General features: G+C 46.1%; 1 protein-coding gene across 1 annotated transcript; it reads left to right on the forward strand.

Moving 5' to 3' along the window:
• Positions 1 to 816: 816 nt before the first annotated feature.
• On the forward strand, positions 817 to 9,347 carry LOC135054891 (gastrula zinc finger protein XlCGF53.1-like). Its single transcript, XM_063958346.1, has 6 exons — positions 817 to 955; positions 2,305 to 2,431; positions 3,664 to 3,763; positions 4,899 to 5,081; positions 5,164 to 5,287; positions 8,217 to 9,347. Exons 3-6 carry the CDS (start codon positions 3,686 to 3,688, stop codon positions 9,305 to 9,307), a joined length of 1,476 nt encoding a protein of 491 aa, XP_063814416.1. The 5' UTR covers positions 817 to 955; positions 2,305 to 2,431; positions 3,664 to 3,685; the 3' UTR covers positions 9,308 to 9,347.
• Positions 9,348 to 21,305: the final 11,958 nt, after the last annotated feature.

Genomic DNA, 21,305 nt, shown 5'->3' on the forward strand with positions numbered 1-21,305 from the left:
ATCCGGTCTTTAGGTCGACACTCATTAGGTCGACCACTATTGGTCAACATGTATTGGGTCGACATGGCAAATGTTGACACATGAAAAGGTCAACATGAGTTTTTTACTTTTTTTTATCCCCTTCATTTCTTGAACTTTTTCATACTTTCTGATCCACATGGACTACGATTAGGAATAGTAACCTGTGCCGAGCGCAGCGAGGCACCTTGCCAGAAGCATGGCGAGCGGATACAGTGCACTAATTGGGGTTCCCGGTCACTTTCCAAAGAAAACGACAAAAAAAGCCAACAAAAAACCTTATGTCGACCTATCTCATGTCGACCTAGTGACCTTGGCGACCTATTTCAGGTGTCGACCTAATCACTGTTGACAAATAGTGGTCGACCTAATGACTGTCGACCTAGTTACTGCCGCCCCTATGATTCACACCCGTCTCCACTTGTATATTTGTTAATAGTATTCTGTTTTCTTTCATTCTTTTTTCAAGCAATTTTATGGTCTTAAAAAAATGACAGATCATTATTATTCTTTTATAAAGTTCTCCTTTAAATAGTGACTACAAAATGCCTGTTAAATAATGCACATACTGTGTGCAGTAGAGAGCTGAGCACAGGATGGATGCTCCTGTGCGAGTGAGCATGCCTGGCAGCACAAAGCTCCCGGGTCCTCCTGACATAAATCAGACAGTAGAAGGAGGAGGGCGGCGGACATTTTTATAGAGATTCTTCAGATTGCAGAATGCACCCTAGTGGGCTACAGGAAAATGTCTCCATGGCAGAGGACAGGGGGGTGAACTACAGCGCACACTCCAATATTTACTGTAAACGGCAGATGACATAATAAGGACCCGACATGTTCTTGGGAGTTTACATTTAGTGGTTGCAAACTGGGGGCAGTGCAGGCAGGAATGAGTCTCTGAGTGTGCTGCAATTAAAGTCTATTCTGCATCTAACAGGTGAGAACCCGCTCCTGAACCCTGCAACTTACAGTAAGTGCATGCTATATAAAGGCGGGACCTCCCTATGCGCCCCTCCACATTGCATTCATATTCTATACGGGAGAGAGGACTTTAACCCTTTCATCTGCAGTAAGTATGCATCATGGAGTTGAAGGATGGGTGCATTTGTGGAATTCACATTATATACAATACAGAGCCGGCATGGGGATGCTTCTATCATTCACACTGAGTGGCTGTTATATAAATAGACTATTCTCATCATTCACACTAAAAGGCTAGGTAATACGTAAGTAGCAGATGGTTATCTTTGGATGAAGGGTGGAGCTGCTGTAGTCTAGAACTTTACCTAACAACTTTACACAGCACAGAGTACAGGGGGTGTGATAATGTGTGATTTACACAGCTCACAGAAATTGTGCCTCGCGCCTCATCTCCCCATAGGGCCTTATGTAACAGGTTGCGAGAAGCAGGCACGGGCGCAATTGCGGGTTGATAGCCTATATTTTTTAAAGCTCTAATAATTTAAAGAGCAAATTCAGGTTTGTTTTGGCTTTCAAATTATTGCCGATTTAAAAAATAGGCGCTAACTGGCTGGAATCACGCCCGTACTCGAATCTCGCAGGCAGGTATATGAGGCCCATCAGGGTCTATGTACTAAGCCTTGGAGAGAGTAAAGTGAATGGAGCTAAAGTACCAGCTAATCGCCTCCTGTCATCTTTCAAACACAGCCTGTATAATGGCAGCTAGGAGCGGATTGGCTGCTACTTTATCTCGGTCCACTTTATCTCTCTCTCTGGCTTAGTAAATAGACCCCATAGTCTTCTGTTTGATTTGACAATGCAATTAGAGTTGCAATTGAGATGGAAGACTGGATTTGGCAAATTTCTGTGTGTTTGGGTGCCAGAGACTTAGGAGTTAAGCCTGTTAGCTGCGAGGGGAGTGGGGTGCCGCTGCAACGATCTAGAAACGCTGGCAGTGGCATTGAAGGTTGACCCCCCCCCCCCCCTTCCCCCCCAGATCTTGCCCCAGACAAGCAAACTTTTGTAGCACCATATTTTGCTGCGAACAGAATTCTGCGAGTCCGGACGTACCGTAAGTGCAACAAATACTTGCACGTACTCATAGCTAATAATGGTTTTTGACCCCTTTAGTTTTTCTGGATTACATATTTTTGTCTTTTATTGGCAACACCATACGTACAATATACAAGATTACATTTACATTCTCATACTATAGCATGGCTCCTCAAAGGGACTATAGATGGAAGCTCTTAATCACATCTGTGTGCATGACACGTTTTACAGGAAAGCAGCAATTATTTACTATTTTTTCTTTCTGGTTTTCAGAACTTTCTGGATATATATTTCCTAGACATCACTTGATAACCCCTGGGGTTTATTGCAGCACTCTTGCAGTCTTTTCACAAGGGAAATACACTCATGTGTATTCCGTCCAGGCATGATGGACCAACAAGTTAAGCCGTGGCTCCGGATTTCTTCCGGTTTTTACTTTGCGAGTACATTAAAAAAAGCCTAGATAGTTGGAGAATATAGCTAAAACAGAGGTTCCCAATTTCAGTCCTCAAGGCACACTTACAGTCCAGGTTTTAAGGAAATCCATGCTTGGGCACAGGTGACTGAATTAGTATCTCAGTCACTCTGATTTAATAATGTGTGCTCAACCATGGATATCCTTAAAACCTGAACTGTTAGGGTACCTTGAGGACTGAGTTTGGCAACCTCTTAGCTAAAATGCAGAATATACACTACAAATATTGGTCTCACCAGAACTAAAGTAAGCATCGGTGGCTCACGCTATAAATGCAGAATGCTTTTAAGAAAAACAGAAGTCGCGGTGAGGACTGATGACCCGTAACAGTGGAAACTGCACAATAATTGGAAAGTGCAATCCAGAAATTTGTCCCTGTAGATGAATAAATAGAAGAGGAGCCACTCGGAAAACTGCAACTGATTGCCAGTGAAAGGTCACTGTACCATGCTGCCTGCCCTGTCTTGCATTAATTTCTCCCTGTTCTGACTGTATAGCCACCCCTCAAGACTGCTGCTATTGGCTGGGTCCAGAACCATGTGACTTTCACTGCGCTGTTGCGGAGGCCACTGTTAACTGTATTCTTTTTCCCCATGCTGACTATAATGTACAGCAGGGGCCCAGTGGTGTGTGAAATGATAAATAAAAAAGATTAAATAGTAATAAAACCAAAACAATTTTGTACACAAAAGCTTGGAAAGAGATAAATTACCAACCAATCGGTTCCTGTCATTATTCAAACACAGCCTGTAACATGGCAGTTAGGAGCTGACTGGTTGGAACTTTATGTCTCTCCAAGCGTTGCTAAATCTAGCCCTGAATTTTTAATCTTATCCCTTTCATTTTATGTATTGGCTATTTCTGTTATTCTGTCATTCACAATAAATTAATATGTTTACAGGCAAAATATAAAAATTTTATGATTACTGTTATACATTCTATGAAGCAGTTTGTTTGCCACATTTGCAGTTTATATGTAGCATGTATCAAAGCACAGCCAATCAGCTTATAACTGTCATTTTACATGCTGTGCTTGAAAAATGAGAGGAACTGATTGGTTGGTACTTTATCTCTCTCCACACTTTGATAAATCTCTCCTTAGGTCTGAGATTTTAAAATGTCTCATTGTTAATTAAGGCTTTATTTCTTAATTTCAGGAAGTTTATCTATTCACGGATAATGGACAAAGACAGGAACCAGGTGACTGACAGAATATTAAACCTCACCCTGGAAATCATCTACCTGCTGACTGGAGAGGTGAGGGCTTCTGGGAATGTCACACTGACATTAGTACTGTGAGGGGTAATGTTTAGCTTTTTGCCCTGACAGGCGTGCCTGTAGGTCAGCTATATGCATCACTATTTCTTGAACCTCAACATGAGTATAATGAATCACCAAGGTGTGAACAGTGGGTGAAAGAGGCACAATTTTATTATACAGGTTGAGTATCCCTTATCCAAAGTGCTTGGGACCGGAAGTATTTTGGATATGGGATTTTTCCGTATTTTGGAATAATTGCATACCATAATGAGATATCATGGTGATGGGACCCAAGTCTAAGCACAGAATGCATTTATGTTACATATACAACTTATACACACAGCCTGAAGGTCATTTTAACCAATATCTTTAATAACTTTGTGGATTAAACAAAGTGTGTGTACATTCACACAATTCATTTATGTTTCATATACACCTTATACACACAGCCTGAAGGTCATTTAATACAATATTTTTTCAATAACTTTGTGCATTAAACAAAGTTTGTGTACATTGAGCCATCAGAAAACAAAGGTTTCACTATCTCAATCTCGCTCCAAAAAATTCCGTATTTCGGAATATTCCGTATTTCGGAATATTTGGATATGGGATACTCAATCTGTATATAAAAACACAGCACACAATAATAGCAAAAATTTGACATTACCAGTGGGTTCATCACACTGCAAATTAAACTCCTCAAGTGAATTTGTGCTAGGCCCCGACTACTGATCCATGCTCTTCACTGTAGGAACTCAGCTCAGTGTCGTCCTGCTTTTGACAGGTCCACAAAGAAAACAAATTCCGCTGACACTTAGATATCCATACAGGCATGATCCTGGATCAGTGCAACAGGAGTGGTGACGTCCAGGTCTCGCACTCTGCCTGTATCTGTATCTTTTTAAACTCTCCTGTTGTTGCATACCAGTGGCTGCCCATGGACCTTCCCCACCCCTCAGCTCTTTTGCAGGCAGCCTGCAGTGTATGGCTCCAGCATATCTGCTAAAGTAGTGTCGAATAGGCCAATGTTTAAGGCCCTGAAACTCTTTTCATTACAACGATCTTATTTATTGCAGCTTTAGCCTGCAGATAATCTCTTTGTAGAGTAATGTTTTTTAATGTCATTACTTAGGATTATGTACCTTTGAAGAAGCTCAGTGAACATGTGGCACCCAGCGGCAGCCCCCAAATGTCAGAAGCATTGACCACATCCAAGATTCCCATAACAGAGAGTCCACCTCACGCACACGACAGAAGCAATGACCGAAGAATCCTGGAACTCACCAACAAGATCATTCAGCTGCTCACTGGAGAGGTGAGTACTTTAGTGAATGGGACATTATACAGTAACACCAGGGGAGGTGTCTGGGTGATGACGGTGTCACTGTGTGTGTCAGGTTCCTATAAGGTGTCAGGATGTCACTGTCTATTTCTCCAAGGAGGAGTGGGAGTATTTAGAGGAACACGAGGATCTCTACAAGGAAGCCATGATGGAGAATCATCGCCCCCACACATCGTTAGGTAAGATGAGTTTGCATATTGGTGTTTGTGGATAGAGTTTTTGTATAAATGAAATAAAAACACAATAAAATGATATTTAGGATGGGCTAGGGATGATAAAAAAAAAAGCTGAGGCGCTAGGGTGGTCATCTCAGGTTTTAATTTAGACAGTCTGGATCGGAGGCTTCATTCCCTGTTTCACACTCACTGTTGTCATTTCACCAGCACATAGAAGACAGAATTGGTGTGAAATAAACACTGTATTCTTTGAGCAGAAGTAGTAGAATCCTGCACCATTCAGATGTTTTTTTCCCCACCTTTCAGAAATGCTGCAATGAAAGATTGTTCCTCTGGAATGTTCATTACTCAATGGTTCTTTACCCAATGAAACATGGGTGACCTGGAACATTCTAGGAAAAAAATGAGGGTGGAGGGCACTGCCTATGAGAGCTTACTAATGGGAGAAAAGTTGTAAGGTCAACTGAAAAGGCTACATGGTGGAAGGGCAGTGGAGAAGAGTGCCTAGGTGTTGAGATATGAGGGGTTGGTATGTTTTAATAAAAAATTATGTTTTAAGGGCATGTTTAAAACTGAGGAGACTGGTTGAGATTCTTAGTAGGTGAGGGAAGGCGTTCTAGTGGTCGGGGGTCTCCTAGAGCGAGAGCTTCGAGGCAAACCTGAGAGGAAGTGACCAGGATGGATGGGAGAGTGCTGGAAGGCCAGTGGACAGAGATTAGGTTGGGGGTAAAGAAGCGCGGGGAGGGGGGGGGGGGGGTTGTCTAGGGTTTGTATGTGAGGTTGAGGTGTTTTAATTGGATTCTGAGGGGGAATGGGCGCCAATGAAGCAGGTTGAAAAGCAGAATAAGATGAAGGGCAGCGTTATGAATGGATCAGAGTGGGTGGGGACATTTATGAGAGTGGGAGGCCAGAGGGAATACAGTAGTCTAGGTGGTAAATGTGAGTTAGTGGTTGGCTGGAACATAAGGAGTTAAGAAGAGAGTGGAGTCACGGATAAGAACAGGGCAGCGGACTTGGTGGACAGGTAAAGGGTGATGCTATCCAACAGAGAGATTGAGAGTGGGTTGGAGGGACTCTTAATAAATGTTATCAGCTACTTATGAAAATGTAAAATTATACCTTGTGAGACTCAAGGCCAGTTTCCTTGAGACTTAGGATATCCTCACTTACATAATGATGCTGCTTATTGCTGACACAAAGCTATACAGGTACGGTTATAAAGGATACAGTCGGGAATATAACTGCATACCTTCCGTAAGCAGTAGATCAAAGTTAAAACCCAACTGCGTAAGCATAGGCTTTATCTAGGTCAGTTCTCATAAGGGCGTCTAGAAGTGTTGTTTTAAATGCACTGTACTGGTGCACAATGGGTTACGCCAAAGATCTGGGACCAGAATAAAAACATCACATTTTAATTTTTATATTATATTATTATTTATTCAATTGAAAAAATTGAATAAATAATAATGTGGTAAAATTGGTACTTTATTACTTGAGTGACTTTTTGTTGATCCTTTTTCTTGTCTTGGGGTGTGTACACACGGTGAGATATTTTCTTTCGATTTTGACTATATAGTCAAAATCGCAAGAAAAGTTAGTGCAGATCCCAAGGTGAAAGTCACCTTGCGATCCCGATGCGCGGCCCCGCCAGGTCGGCATCGCAAGAAAAGATAGACTGTGCAGGCATGTCAATCCTTGCTAGATCGGTGTACTATCTAGTTCATCTCACATGTCAGTGACATCTCACATAAGCCAAAATCTCACATAAGCCAAAATCGTAAGCACACATAGTCCATATCTCAAGAAAAGTTAGTCTAAATCTGGGCTCCAGGAAGTTCAAGGGAAATCGCAAGTGAAAATCGGGCATAGCAAGGATCTCACGTGTGTACACACCCTTAGGTGTCATCCGCCCCTGCCCCCGCCACACGGTTTTGCCTTGTAAATGACCGCCCCTTTAAAAAAAAATGTCAGAATCCGGCAGCCAACCCACACTTTAGGTGAACAGCGTGCGCTATTACATCTGGCCCACAGTGTACATTCCCCTAGATCCCCTGAGCTGTTTCTTTTATCAGGTTATCACACCTATACCCTGGGGGGGGGGCTTTATTCACGCTTATCTCTTTCATGTTTTGTTTGGTTCCTTAATCCTTTTACACAAGCGCTGTACAACCGGATCTTATATAATGAACTTTGTATGATGTCCTAAAGCATGGGTCTTCAACCTGCGGCCCTCCAGCTGCTCTGGAACTATACATCCCAGCATGCCCTGCCAGAGTTTTGCTATTAAGGCATGCTAAAATTGTCAGGGCATGCTGGGATGTGTAGTTCCACAGGGCATGCTGGAGGGCCGCAGGTTGAAGACCCATGTCCTAGAGCAGGGGTTCTCAAACTCTGTACTCAGGACCCCACACAGTGCATGTTTTGCAGGTAACCCAGCAGGTGCACAGCTGTATTAATTACTCACAGACACATTTGAAAAGATCCGCAGGTGAAGTTAATTATGTCACTTGTGATTCTGTGAGGAGACCTGCAAAACATGCACTGTGTGGGGTAATGAGGACCGAGTTTGCAGACCTATGTCCTAGAGCTTTACTCCATATACTGTATGATTGTTCTAGAGGGCTGCGACCTGAGGGGGGTTACATTTGTAATAGACTGCACTGCAGGAACTGGAAGGGTAGAGTTATTCTGTAATACTGATGACATGTCTTGCAGGCTGCTCTCCAGCATGTCACAGCCCAATCCCAATATCTGCGTCTCACCGGTGTTTCCGGGGGGTGTTTTAGTATACAGTTACACTGGGGGAGGAGGGGGGGTTGGGGGAAGCAATAAGAAATTGCTACTTATTTTAGTTATTATTTGAATAACATAGCAAACCTAAGAGATGCTAAGCATGACCATGTTCTGATCACAGTCTGATTATTCTTGACAGATAAACTGAAGGGCAAAAATTTCCCCAGCACTTATCAGCCCAATTTCCAGGCAGCAGACCGTGTAGCAGAAAATAAAAATGGCGGCAGGTCCAATCCAAGATCAGAATGCCTGAAGATATACAAGCCGCCCGAGCGGCCTGACAGATCTGAGAGTGATGAATCCTCAGACTCGGAGGATTCCTCTTCTGGTGAAGAGGAAGATCTCCCAGACACCGACCTTTACATACACACACAATATACAGCTACTGATGCCCAAACCGATGACGATTCTGACTCCAGCGACGAGGATGTCATCTATATATCCACACAACATACTGAGACAAAACACCCACCTTTATACAGAAGAGAGATCCCAGTGCCGCGTCCAGTGGGAAATCGACTACACTTCTACAACCCCAGGGCTCTGGGCTACAGGCCTACTCCTATCAGACAGGTTGCTAAGGCTAACATCAACACCCAAAAAATAAACAACATGTTAATAAAGTATGGCGAGCTCAACCGGAGAGTTAATGTGAAGCCTAATGTGAAGCCCACTCCCCCACCTCGCCAGACATTACAGACGACCCGGAAGTTGTACAACTGCTCCGAGTGCCCGAGGTATTTCGCTAGTAATGCGGAAATGATGAGACATCTGAGGCTCCACAGGAGAAAAAAGCTGACCTGCTCGGACTGCGGGAAATTGTTTCCTTACAAGTCCCATCTGGTCAGGCACCAGAGCGTGCACACCGGGGAGAAAGCGTTTGTGTGCTCGGAGTGTGGAGAAAACTTTCTCTGCAAGTCTCACTTGGTCACACACCTCAGAACTCACACCAGAGAGAAGCCCCTGGTCTGCCAGGACTGCGGCAAGCACTTCTCTTGTAACTCCGCGCTTGTTACCCATCGGAGGATTCACACGGGAGAGAAACCTTTCATCTGTCCCATTTGCGGGAAGGCTTTTGCCCAGAGCTCCAACTTGCTCTCACACCAGCGAGGTCACACCGGCGTGAAGAAATTTATCTGCCGCGAGTGCGGCAAGAGCTTCGCGCAGAAGAATGATTTGAGTAGACACTTGAAAATCCATAGAGGTCAGATTGCTTTTCCACATATGTAGAACATTTTTTTTCTTTCAAAATAAAAGCTTGTTACCCTTTCATGTGTCTCTTTATAATGAGCCAGTGTGTGCAAGTTGCCAGTGTCAGACATGTAACATACCTAGGAGTAGATTTACTATGGTTTCCGAAACAGACAAGTGGGCCGGGTTGTAACGAAGTCCAATTTCGTCGGCTGCGCGGGATGCCAACCGAACTTGAACGTTTTTTAAAAGGGGCAATCATGTTCAATTCATGGTTGAGCCTTGTACATAACGGACCCTTTAAAAAAAAGGTCAGCGTTCATTCAGCATCCCGCACGGTTGCTGAACTCGGACTTCATTACAACCCGACCCTAATGGTAGAATCAAATTCTAGTTATTTCTGTATTGCATTCTAGAAAATTATAGACACAATCTGATTTGGTTGCTACGGATGAAACCAATACTTGTCTGGTTAATAAGCTCTAGTAAATCTACTCCTTAGTACTAACAGTCTTCTACACATTATATTGGCAATTAGCAACCTGGGCATGGTTTGACAGTATATCCCTTCAAATATAGAATAATGCTGAAAATCACACATAGATTTCCAGATTATAGGTTCCAGTACACAGTTCTATGGGCCTAATTCAGACCTGATTGCAACAGCAACATATCTCTCTAATGGGCATAACCATGTGCACTACAGGGGGGGCAGATGTAACATGTGCAGAGATAATTAAATTTGGGTGGGGTGTGTTCAAACTCAAATCTAAATTGCAGTGTAAAAATAAAGCAGGCAGTATTTACCCTGCACAGAAACAAAATAACCCACCCAAATCTAACTCTCTCTGCACATGTTATATCTGCCACACCTACATATGGTTTTGCCCATTAGAGAGAGAATTTGCTTTTGCGATCAGGTCTGAATTAAGCCCTGTGTCTGGGCCCAGTACTTTAAGGATTTTATTTTGTATTTTTACTTAAAGAAGTAACTATTTTTACTGTAACAGTTAACACAGCACATAACAGTGACTTAATATTAACATAACAATGATATGACACATATGTAGGATAGACACAGCAGGGATAGTGACAAGAGGAAATAGTGATATTACTGCATTGACTAAACTCAAGGGGGAATGAACAAAACCTAAACAAGAGTAGAAGTTGCCTATAGCAACCAATTAACGTCTACTTTTCTCATACGTCCTAGAGGATGCTGGGGATGCTTCAAGAACCATGGGGTATAGACGGGATCCGCAGGAGACATGGGCACACTATAAGACTTTGAATGGGTGTGAACTGGCACCTCCCTCTATGCCCCTCCTCCAGACTCCAGTTAGATTCTGTGCCCAGCAAGACTGGATGCACACTGAGGAGCTCTCCAGAGTTTCTCAGAGAAAGACTTTATTTAGGTTTATTATTTTCAGGAAGACCTGCTGGCAACAGGCTCCCTGCATCGTGGGAGTGAGGGGAGAGAAGCAGACCTACTTCTTAAGAGTTCAAGGGCTCTGCTTCTTAGGCTACTGGACACCATTAGCTCCAGAGGGTTCGATCACTACGGTACGCCTAGCTGCTTGTTCCCAGAGCCGCGCCGTCACCCCCTTCACAAAGCCAGAAGATTGAAGCCGGGTGAGTATGAGAAGATCAGAAGACTTCAGTGACGGCAGAAGACGGCTTTTGAGATACCGCGCTGCCCGCCATGTTCCCACACTGATCACGGCACTGCTGGGCGCAGGGGGAGTGCCCTGGGCAGCATGGGGGGCCTCAAACAGCACTGGCACAGAGTATAACAGTGCCCAGGCACTTGTCAAGGGACCCCTGCCAGTATAAAGAATTTTTGAGCCGGAATGAAGCGCGCCATGTAGTGGACAGGGCTTAGCCGCATAGCTCTCACCAGCGCCATTTTTCTCTTCACAGAAGGCTGCAGAGACGCTGGCCCTGACCTCCACACAGCTGTGCAAGTAACAGGGTGCAAAACGGGGGGCACTTGTGATTGGTGAACTATATATATATATATATATATATATATATATATATATACCTCCCAAATGGACTGGCACTCTCCTGTCTTGTATCACCAACCTCGGTGCCTTCTGTGATGATGATGCAAACTTCCAAAAAAAGACAGCGGCACTCGAGGATTTGTAAATGGAAAAAGTGTATTCAAAATCGTTTACATGAAGCCGACGTTTCGGGGCTCACATGCCCCTTTGTCAAGGTGTGTAACAATAATAAAGTGTGCAAACATACCTTATATCCCAGAGAAGCCCGCCAGTGCACGGTGTGCTGCCGGAGACGCAACGAGGCCGCCGTACTTCCGGTCGCGGCGTGATGACATCACTGTAGATGCGTCTGTTGCGATAGCAACCAAGACGCCAAAGTTCAATGTAAACAGCGGTGCCGTGACATTAATAGTGTCTGTGCCAGACGTGTAAGTGAATGAGAGGAAAACAGAAACCCCAGCACCATGAGGACCCTCCACCGCTAAAAGACATGATATGACAGATGTAAACGGGGGTCGTGGTGACACTAGAAGGGTGTATATGCTAGACCATAATGGATGCTGGTCACTCTGCTAGCAGTGGATTAACGGGGTCTATATGCCCTGTCTGGAGGCTACTGCCGTGTCAGTCTGGTAAAACATGGCTTGGCTGTAACTACTTTATGTTCCAGGCTGGCGCATGCTGCTGTAGTGTCCACAAATGATAAGATACTGAAAAGGCTGGAATGGCAATTGCACGGGACTCAGAGTGGAAGATCCAATAGAGTAAAAATGAAAAACTAAAGAAAAATAATAATAAAGAGTAAAAGTAAAAATGAAAAACTAGGAATGCGGACCCAACATCCATTATGTTTAGAAAAGACCCAGAGCGCACGCCCCCTGATTAGCATGTGAACTTGCAATATAACATGCCACCCATCGGTGGCTATAATATGGTACAGGACTACCAGGCCGCGGGCAGTGGCGGAGATGATGTGGGTCGGGGGAGGGGAGGGGGGGTGGGAAAGGAAAAGGGGGGGGGGCGGGGGACCATGGGGAAAAGAGAAGGGGGGGGGGAACGGAGGAGGGGAAAGGGAGGGAACCAAAGGAATGCGGATAGGAGGGACAGGACAAGCGGGCAGTACATCACGGGCTTATAGAAAGATGTTCCAGGAAAACTTCTCGTTCAGTCCCCCTGGGCTGATGGTTCCCAATTCGTAGATCCATTTGGACTCGATGTGCAACAACTTGCGATCTCTGTCCCCTCCTCGGATGCTGCGTGGCACATGATCTATGATCTGGTGCTTGATGTCATTCAAAGAATGGCCCTTGAGCGCAAAATGCCTTGCCACGGGTTGTTCAGAGGGTTTGCCCATCAGTGCTTGCTTGATCGCGGACCTGTGGAGGGCCATCCTCTCTCTGAAAGTTCTGATGGACTTGCCCACGTACATTAAGTGGCATGGGCAGGTGAGTATGTACACGATATGAGTGGTCGTGCATGTCACTACGTGTCTGATCTGGAAGATCCTCTCCTTGTGGGGATGTTTGAAGCTTGACCCTACGATCATGCTGTTGCATGTGGTGCATTTGAGGCACCTGTAGCAGCCCGGGGCTTTAGTAAGAAAGGTGGAGGGTCTTTGTGCCTCATTTTGAAATCCCGTGATGTCCGAGTGCACTATAGTGTCCCTTATGCTCTTGCCTCTGGAGAAGCATAACATGGGGCGTTTTTCTTTGAACACTGGGAGTTTCTTGTCCGAGGCCACTATGGGCCACAAGGCCCTGGCTGCTCTCTGGATCACCGGGCTGGCAGTGCTGAAGGTGTTAACGAATGGAATTATCGCCTTAGTTTTGCGCGCTGTTGGTGTCAGTAAGGTCTCCCTTGGTATGTCCATGATCTCTTTTTTCTGCAATTGTAGTTTGTGGTAGTCATACCCCCTTTGGGTAAACTTATTGACCATGGATTCTAGTTCTTGATCTAAACTAGATCGGTCGCCAACAGCCATCATCCGAGACCCCTCAAGGATGGACTCCCTAGATCGCAAATGATAAGGGCTTCCAGGATCATTAGCGACCGATCTAGTTTAGATCAAGAACTAGAATCCATGGTCAACAAGTTTACCCAAAGGGGGTATGACTACCACAAACTACAATTGCAGAAAAAAGAGATCATGGACATACCAAGGGAGACCTTACTGACACCAACAGCGCGCAAAACTAAGGCGATAATTCCATTCGTTAACACCTTCAGCACTGCCAGCCCGGTGATCCAGAGAGCAGCCAGGGCCTTGTGGCCCATAGTGGCCTCGGACAAGAAACTCCCAGTGTTCAAAGAAAAACGCCCCATGTTATGCTTCTCCAGAGGCAAGAGCATAAGGGACACTATAGTGCACTCGGACATCACGGGATTTCAAAATGAGGCACAAAGACCCTCCACCTTTCTTACTAAAGCCCCGGGCTGCTACAGGTGCCTCAAATGCACCACATGCAACAGCATGATCGTAGGGTCAAGCTTCAAACATCCCCACAAGGAGAGGATCTTCCAGATCAGACACGTAGTGACATGCACGACCACTCATATCGTGTACATACTCACCTGCCCATGCCACTTAATGTACGTGGGCAAGTCCATCAGAACTTTCAGAGAGAGGATGGCCCTCCACAGGTCCGCGATCAAGCAAGCACTGATGGGCAAACCCTCTGAACAACCCGTGGCAAGGCATTTTGCGCTCAAGGGCCATTCTTTGAATGACATCAAGCACCAGATCATAGATCATGTGCCACGCAGCATCCGAGGAGGGGACAGAGATCGCAAGTTGTTGCACATCGAGTCCAAATGGATCTACGAATTGGGAACCATCAGCCCAGGGGGACTGAACGAGAAGTTTTCCTGGAACATCTTTCTATAAGCCCGTGATGAACTGCCCGCTTGTCCTGTCCCTCCTATCCGCATTCCTTTGGTTCCCTCCCTTTCCCCTCCTCCGTTCCCCCCCCCCCCCTTCTCTTTTCCCCATGGTCCCCCCCCCCCCCCTTTTTCCTTTCCCACCCCCCCTCCCCTCCCCCGACCCACATCATCTCCGCCACTGCCCGCGGCCTGGTAGTCCTGTACCATATTATAGCCACCGATGGGTGGCATGTTATATTGCAAGTTCACATGCTAATCAGGGGGCGTGCGCTCTGGGTCTTTTCTAAACATAATGGATGTTGGGTCCGCATTCCTAGTTTTTCATTTTTACTTTTACTCTTTATTCTTTATTATTATTTTTCTTTAGTTTTTCATTTTTACTCTATTGGATCTTCCACTCTGAGTCCCGTGCAATTGCCATTCCAGCCTTTTCAGTATCTTATCATTTGTGGACACTACAGCAGCATGCGCCAGCCTGGAACATAAAGTAGTTACAGCCAAGCCATGTTTTACCAGACTGACACGGCAGTAGCCTCCAGACAGGGCATATAGACCCCGTTAATCCACTGCTAGCAGAGTGACCAGCATCCATTATGGTCTAGCATATACACCCTTCTAGTGTCACCACGACCCCCGTTTACATCTGTCATATCATGTCTTTTAGCGGTGGAGGGTCCTCATGGTGCTGGGGTTTCTGTTTTCCTCTCATTCACTTACACGTCTGGCACAGACACTATTAATGTCACGGCACCGCTGTTTACATTGAACTTTGGCGTCTTGGTTGCTATCGCAACAGACGCATCTACAGTGATGTCATCACGCCGCGATCGGAAGTACGGCGGCCTCGCTGCGTCTCCGGCAGCACACCGTGCACTGGCGGGCTTCTCTGGGATATAAGGTATGTTTGCACACTTTATTATTGTTACACACCTTGACAAAGGGGCATGTGAGCCCCGAAACGTCGGCTTCATGTAAACGATTTTGAATACACTTTTTCCATTTACAAATCCTCGAGTGCCGCTGTCTTTTTTTGGAAGTATATATATATATATATATATATATATATATATATATATATATAAAAGCGCTAGCAGGTCTGGGCAGTCTTGTTACTGACTTCAGAACCGGGATAGGCGCTGAGTGTGAGCTGGCAGAACTCTCTCTGTGTCTCTCTAACAGGCTCTGCTGTGGGTCTGTCTCCTATAGCCCCAGTGTGGTTGTGGCTGCCGGTACGTGTGTGTGTCGACATGTCTGAGGCTGAATGCTCTTCCCAGGAGGAGGCTGACGTGGGGACAAACAGTTCTGTGAGAGTGACAGTGTCGGCACCGCCGATGGATGATTGGGTCAATATGTTGAGTGTTTTAAACACAAATGTGACTAAGTTGTCTAAGAGATTTCATAAATCTGAGTCTAAGAATCAGACATGGAGTAAATCCATGGAAGATGCTTTGTCACAACCCAGACCCCTTCGTGGTCACAGAAACGTGCATTTGCCCAGATAGTAGATACAGATACTGATACGGACTCTGATTCCAGTGTCAACTATAGTTATGCCAGATTACATCCAAAACTGGCTAAGAGTATTCAGTACATGATTGTGGTGATAAAAAGACGTATTACATATCACTGAGGACCCTACTGTTCCTGATACGAGGGTCTGTATGTTTAAAGGAAAGAAACCTGAGGTAACGTTTCTTCCCTCTCATGAACTGAACGCGCTGTTTGAAAAAGCTTGGGAAAATCCTGACAAAAGGATACATGTTCCCAAAAGAATTCCAATGGCATATCCGTTCCCCTCTGAGACAGGGACAGATGGGAGTCAATCCCCACGGTAGACAAAGCTTTTATCGCGTCTATCCAAAAAGGTGGCGCTTCCGTCCCCTGACACGACAGCCCTAAAGGATCCTGCGGATCGTAAGCAGGAAAATACCCTGAAATCCATTTATGTCACTACAGGGTCGCTACTCAGGCCCGCTGTTGCTGCAGCATGGGTGAGTAGCGCTATTGAAAAGTGGGCAGATAACTTGTCATCTGAGGTTGATTCCCTAGACAGGGATAGTGTGCTTTTGACTTTGGGTCACATCAAGGACGCTGCAGCATATTTAAAGGAAGCTGTAAGGGATATTGGCCTTTTGGGATCAAGGGCCAATGCCATGGCAGTCTCAGCTAGGAGAGCATTGTGGATTCATCAATGGAATGCTGATGTTGACTCTAAGAAGGCGATGGAGTCTCTACTGTTTAACGGTAAGGTCTTGTTTGGTGACGGCCTCACTGACCTGGTGTCTACGGCTACCGCGGGTAAGTCATCTTTTTTACCTTATGTTCCTGCACAGCAGAAGAAATCGCCTCACTATCAGATGCAGTCCTTTCGGCCCAACAAATTCAAAAAAGGACGTGGGTCCTCCTTCCTTGCTGCGATGGGGAGAGGAAGGGGAAAAAGGTCACAGGCTGTGGCAAGTTCCCAGGAGCAGAAATCCTCTCCGGCTTCTACCAAATCCACCGCATGATGCTGGGGCTCCGCTGCGGAGGTCCGCACCAGTGGGGGCACGTCTCAAACTCTTCAGTCAGGTCTGGGTGCACTCGAACCTGGATCCTTGGATAGTAGATATAGTAACCCAAGGATACAAGTTAGAGTTTCAAGACGTGCCCCCTCACCGATTTTTCAAATCGGCCTTGCCAGCTTCTCTTCCAGAAAGGGAGATAGTAAGCGCTGCAATACTAAAGTTGTGTCAAAATCAAGTGATTGTCACGGTACCCCTGTCTCAACAGGGGGAAGGTTTTTATTCGAGCCTGTTCATGGTCCCGAAGCCGGACGGCTCCGTCACAGACCGATTCTAAACCTCAAATCCCTCAATTTCTTTCTGAAAAGATTCAAGTTCAAGATGGAGTCTCTACGAGCAGTGATCTCCAGTCTGGAGGAGGGGGATTTTATGGTGTCGGTCGACATAAAGGATGCCTACTTACATGTCCCCATATATCCTCCGCATCAGGCTTACCTGAGATTTGCTGTACAGGATTGTCATTACCAATTTCAGACGTTGCTGTTTGGTCTGTCCACGGCTCCGAGGATTTTCACAAAGGTTATGGCGGAAATGATGGTTCTCCTGCGCAAGCAGGGAATCACAATTATCCCGTACTTGGACGATCTCCTCATAAAGGCGAGGTCCAAGGAGCAATTGTTGAAGAATGTTGCTCTTTCACTGACGATTTTGCGACAACACGGTTGGCTCCTAAATTTGCCAAAATCACAGTTGGATCCAACGACGCGGCTGTCGTTCCTGGGTATGATTCTGGATACAGAATTGCAGAGTTTTTCTTCCAGTGGGAAAAGCTCTGAAATACAGAACATGGTAAAACAGATTCTGAAACCGGCAAGGGTGTCAGTTCTTAACTGCACTCGGTTGCTGGGGGAAGATGGTGGCGGCCTACGAGGCCATTCCGTATGGCAGGTTCCATGCCAGGGTGTTTCAGTGGAACCTGTTGGACCAGTGGTCCGGGTCTCACCTGGACATGCACCGGAAAATAATTATATCTCCCAGGACCAGAATTTCCCTTCTGTGGTGGCTGCACAGTTCTCACCTTCTGGAGGGGCACAGGTTCGGGATTCAGGATTGGATCCTGGTGACCACGGATGCAAGCCTCCGAGGCTGGGGAGCAGTCACACAGGGAAGAAACTTTCAGGGAAAGTGATCAAGCCAGGAGGCTTGTCTACACATAAACATTCTGGAATTAAGCGCCATCCACAACGGCATACTGCAAGCAGAATAGCTTCTTCGAGGTCTGCCGTTCTTGATTCAGTCAGACAACGTGACAGCAGTGGCGTACATAAACCGCCAAGGCGGAACAAAGAGCAGAGCGGCGATGGCCGAGGCCACGAAGATCCTTCGCTGGGCGGAAAGACATGCCAGAGCTCTGGCAGCGGTCTTCATTCCAGGAGTGGACAACTGGGAAGCAGACTTCCTCAGCAGACACGATCTCCATCTGGGTCTTCATCAAGAGGTCTTTGCAGAAGTGACAAGTCGTTTGGGAATTCCTCAAGTGGACATGATGGCTTCCTGCCTCAACAAGAAACTTCAGAGATATTGTTCCAGGTCAAGGGACCCTCAGGCGATAGCAGTGGACGCCCTAGCGACACCGCGGGTGTTTCAGTCGGTCTATGTGTTCCCTCCACTTCCACTCATTCCAAAGGTGATAAAAATTATAAGAAGAACAAGGGTTCAGGTGATCCTCATTGTTCCGGATTGGCCAAAACGGGCCTGGTATCCAGATCTTCAGGAGTTGCTCATAGAAGATCCCTGGCCTCTTCCTCTTCGGGAGGACCTGTTACAACAGGGGCCGTGCGTGTATCAGGGCTTACCGCGGCTGCTTTTGATGGCGTGGCAGTTGAGTGCAAGGTCCTAGCCCGAAAGGATATTCCCAGTGAAGTCATTCCTATACTTCTACGGGCTAGAAAATAAGTAAGGGCAAAGCATTACCACCGTATTTGGGGAAAATATGTGTCTTGGTGTGAATCCAAGAAGGCTCCTACGGAAGAATTTCAGCTAGGGTGTTTGCTCCATTTCCTACAAGCAGGTGTGGATGCGGGCCTAAAGTTAGGCTCTATTAAAGTACAGATTTCGGCCTTGTCGATCTTTTTTCAAAAAGAATTGGCCTCCCTTCCAGAAGTTCAGACCTTCGTAAAAGGCGTGCTGCACATCCAACTTCTCTTTGTGCCCCCAGTGGCACCATGGGACCTTAGAGTGGTGTTGCGATTCTTGCAATCACATTGGTTTGAACCTTTGCGCAAGGTTGAGTTAAAATTCCTTACTTGGAAAGTGGTCATGTTGTTGGCCTTGGCGTCTGCAAGGCGAGTGTCTGAGTTGGCGGCTTTTTCTCACAAAAGCCCCTATTTGATTTTTCATGCTGATAGGGCGGAGTTGAGAACTCGTCAGCAGTTTCTGCCAAAAGTGGTTTCATCATTTCATGTTAACCAGCCTATTGTGGTGTCAGGGGCTACTGACGTCGTGGCGAAGTCAAAGTCTCTCGATGTGGTCAGAGCTTTGAAGATCTATGTCACCAGAACGGCGCAGATTAGGAAAACAGAGGCTCTGTTTGTCCTGTGGGCTCCCAACAAGATTGGGGCTCCTGCTTCTAAGCAGACTATTGCGCGCTGGATTTGTAATACGATTCAGCTGGCTCATTCTACGGCAGGATTGCTGTTACCGAAATCGGTGACTGCCCATTCTACCAGAAAGGTGGGCTCATCCTGGGCGGCTGCCAGGGGAGTCTCGGCGTTACAACTTTGCCGAGCTGCTACTTGGTCGGGTTCAAACACCTTTGCGAAATTTTACAAGTTTGACACCCTGGCTGAGGAGGACCTCTTGTTTGGTCAATCGGTGCTGCAGAGTCATCCGCACTCTCCCGCCCGTTCTAGAGCTTTGGTATAAACCCCATGGTTCTTGAAGCATCCCCAGCATCCTCTAGGATGTATGAGAAAATAGGATTTTAATACCTACCGGTAAATCCTTTTCTCTTAGTCCGTAGAGGATGCTGGGCGCCCGTCCCAGTGCGGACTCTATCTGCAGTTTGGTTATAGTTACGCTCATGTTGCGTTGAGTTCAGTCAATCTGTGACTGTTGTTGGTCATGCCGTTGCATGCGTTGTTGTGAATGCCATGTTGTACGGCGTGTTAGTGGTGTGAGCTGGTATGTGACTCACCTTAGTTTAAAGCAGTTAAATAATTCCTTTTCCTCGAAATGTCCATCTACCTGGGCACAGTTCCTATAACTGGAGTCTGGAGGAGGGGCATAGAGGGAGGAGCCAGTTCACACCTATTCAAAGTCTTATAGTGTGCCCATGTCTCCTGCGGATCCCCAGCATCCTCTACGGACTAAGAGAAAAGGATTTACCGGTAGGTATTAAAATCTTATAATTAATCATGCACATGCTACAGAATGATAGTAGCTGATTAGTTGCTATGGCAACTTCTACATTTTTTTAGAAGGCTATACCCCTACCAGAGAGAGAGAATGCAGCAGATGTAGTGCGAGAGGGCCGGAACATGTTCAGGTTACGACAGTGGAATAAGTCAGAAGCTAAGCCTGGTGTCTAGATCTTTTGGTATTGAGGTATTTTTCTGGCTGAAGACGCTATAACATATTCCTTCTGGGACATATAACTGACTCAGTGGGCTATATGTACGAGATAACCAGATGGTAGGTAATGTTGTCAAGTATTTTACTTTCCCAGCCAGCCTGATACTGCTGCATTTGACCCCCAGCGTACCTATAATGCCATGGTGTGTACTACGTTTTACCGACGATCGGGATCCTGGCGCCCAGTATACCGGCGCCAGGATCCCAACTGCCGGGAAGCCGGCAGCGGGTCGAGCGCAAAATAGCCCCATGCGGGCTCACCATGCTGCGGGTACGGTGACGCGCTGCGCTATTTATTCTCCCTCCAGAGGTGTTGGAGGCTGTTGGCCGCTGTGTGCATCTTCTAATGGCATTAATAGACTCAAGTAATTTGGCCGCTCAGCCTGAGTGCTGAACGGCTGGATCTCATCCAATATGGCTGCCAGTATGTTACCAATGCTTGGTTTTCGGGCTGAATGGCAACACGCCAATCTTCTGGAGTATGCTGAAAATCCGACTACATTTGGTAAACCTACCCCGCCAACGGGAACATGAAGCTACCCCATGCTAGGTTCAAAAGCTATGCTACAAAAAGGTGTGCCACTTCCATGTGCATGCTACGTGTCACATGGAAGTGGTCTTACACTGACACTCGAGCGAGACGGGGCAGCTCCGAGCCATCACATGGTCACTGGCCAGAAATGCCATTTCTCTGAAAGTGTCGTCCATCTACAGGAGCACCTTGGATTGCACACCCTAATTACAAACATAATCAGAGATGCTATCGTGCTGAGACTTGTAGTTCCACATATAAAGAAAAAAAATGCAGACGCACACTCTATAGTACCAAAGACTGCTAATCAGAATAATTATAATGAACTCTGCAATCTAACAGAGCAAAAAGTCCGCAAGGGCACTTGACCCAAGGAAGCACACTAGTGAAAGGCTAAAGTGTTAGTGTTAATAAGAAAACAACATAAGCTATGTGTTAAGGAGTGTTACACAGGTGATTACATAAGTGAGAGGCATTAATTAGAA

Source organism: Pseudophryne corroboree, chromosome 3 (genome assembly GCF_028390025.1).
Source record: "Pseudophryne corroboree isolate aPseCor3 chromosome 3, aPseCor3.hap2, whole genome shotgun sequence".
In the NCBI taxonomy this organism is placed as follows: Eukaryota; Metazoa; Chordata; class Amphibia; order Anura; family Myobatrachidae; genus Pseudophryne; species Pseudophryne corroboree.

Coding starts and splice junctions, on each gene's coding strand:
- LOC135054891 (XM_063958346.1), top strand. CDS start 3,686: ATGGACAAAGACAGGAACCAGGTGACTGACAGAATATTAAACCTCACC. Junction 5,082..5,163: donor TTCAGCTGCTCACTGGAGAG/GTGAGTACTTTA, acceptor TGTGTGTGTCAG/GTTCCTATAAGGTGTCAGGA. Junction 5,288..8,216: donor TCGCCCCCACACATCGTTAG/GTAAGATGAGTT, acceptor TATTCTTGACAG/ATAAACTGAAGGGCAAAAAT.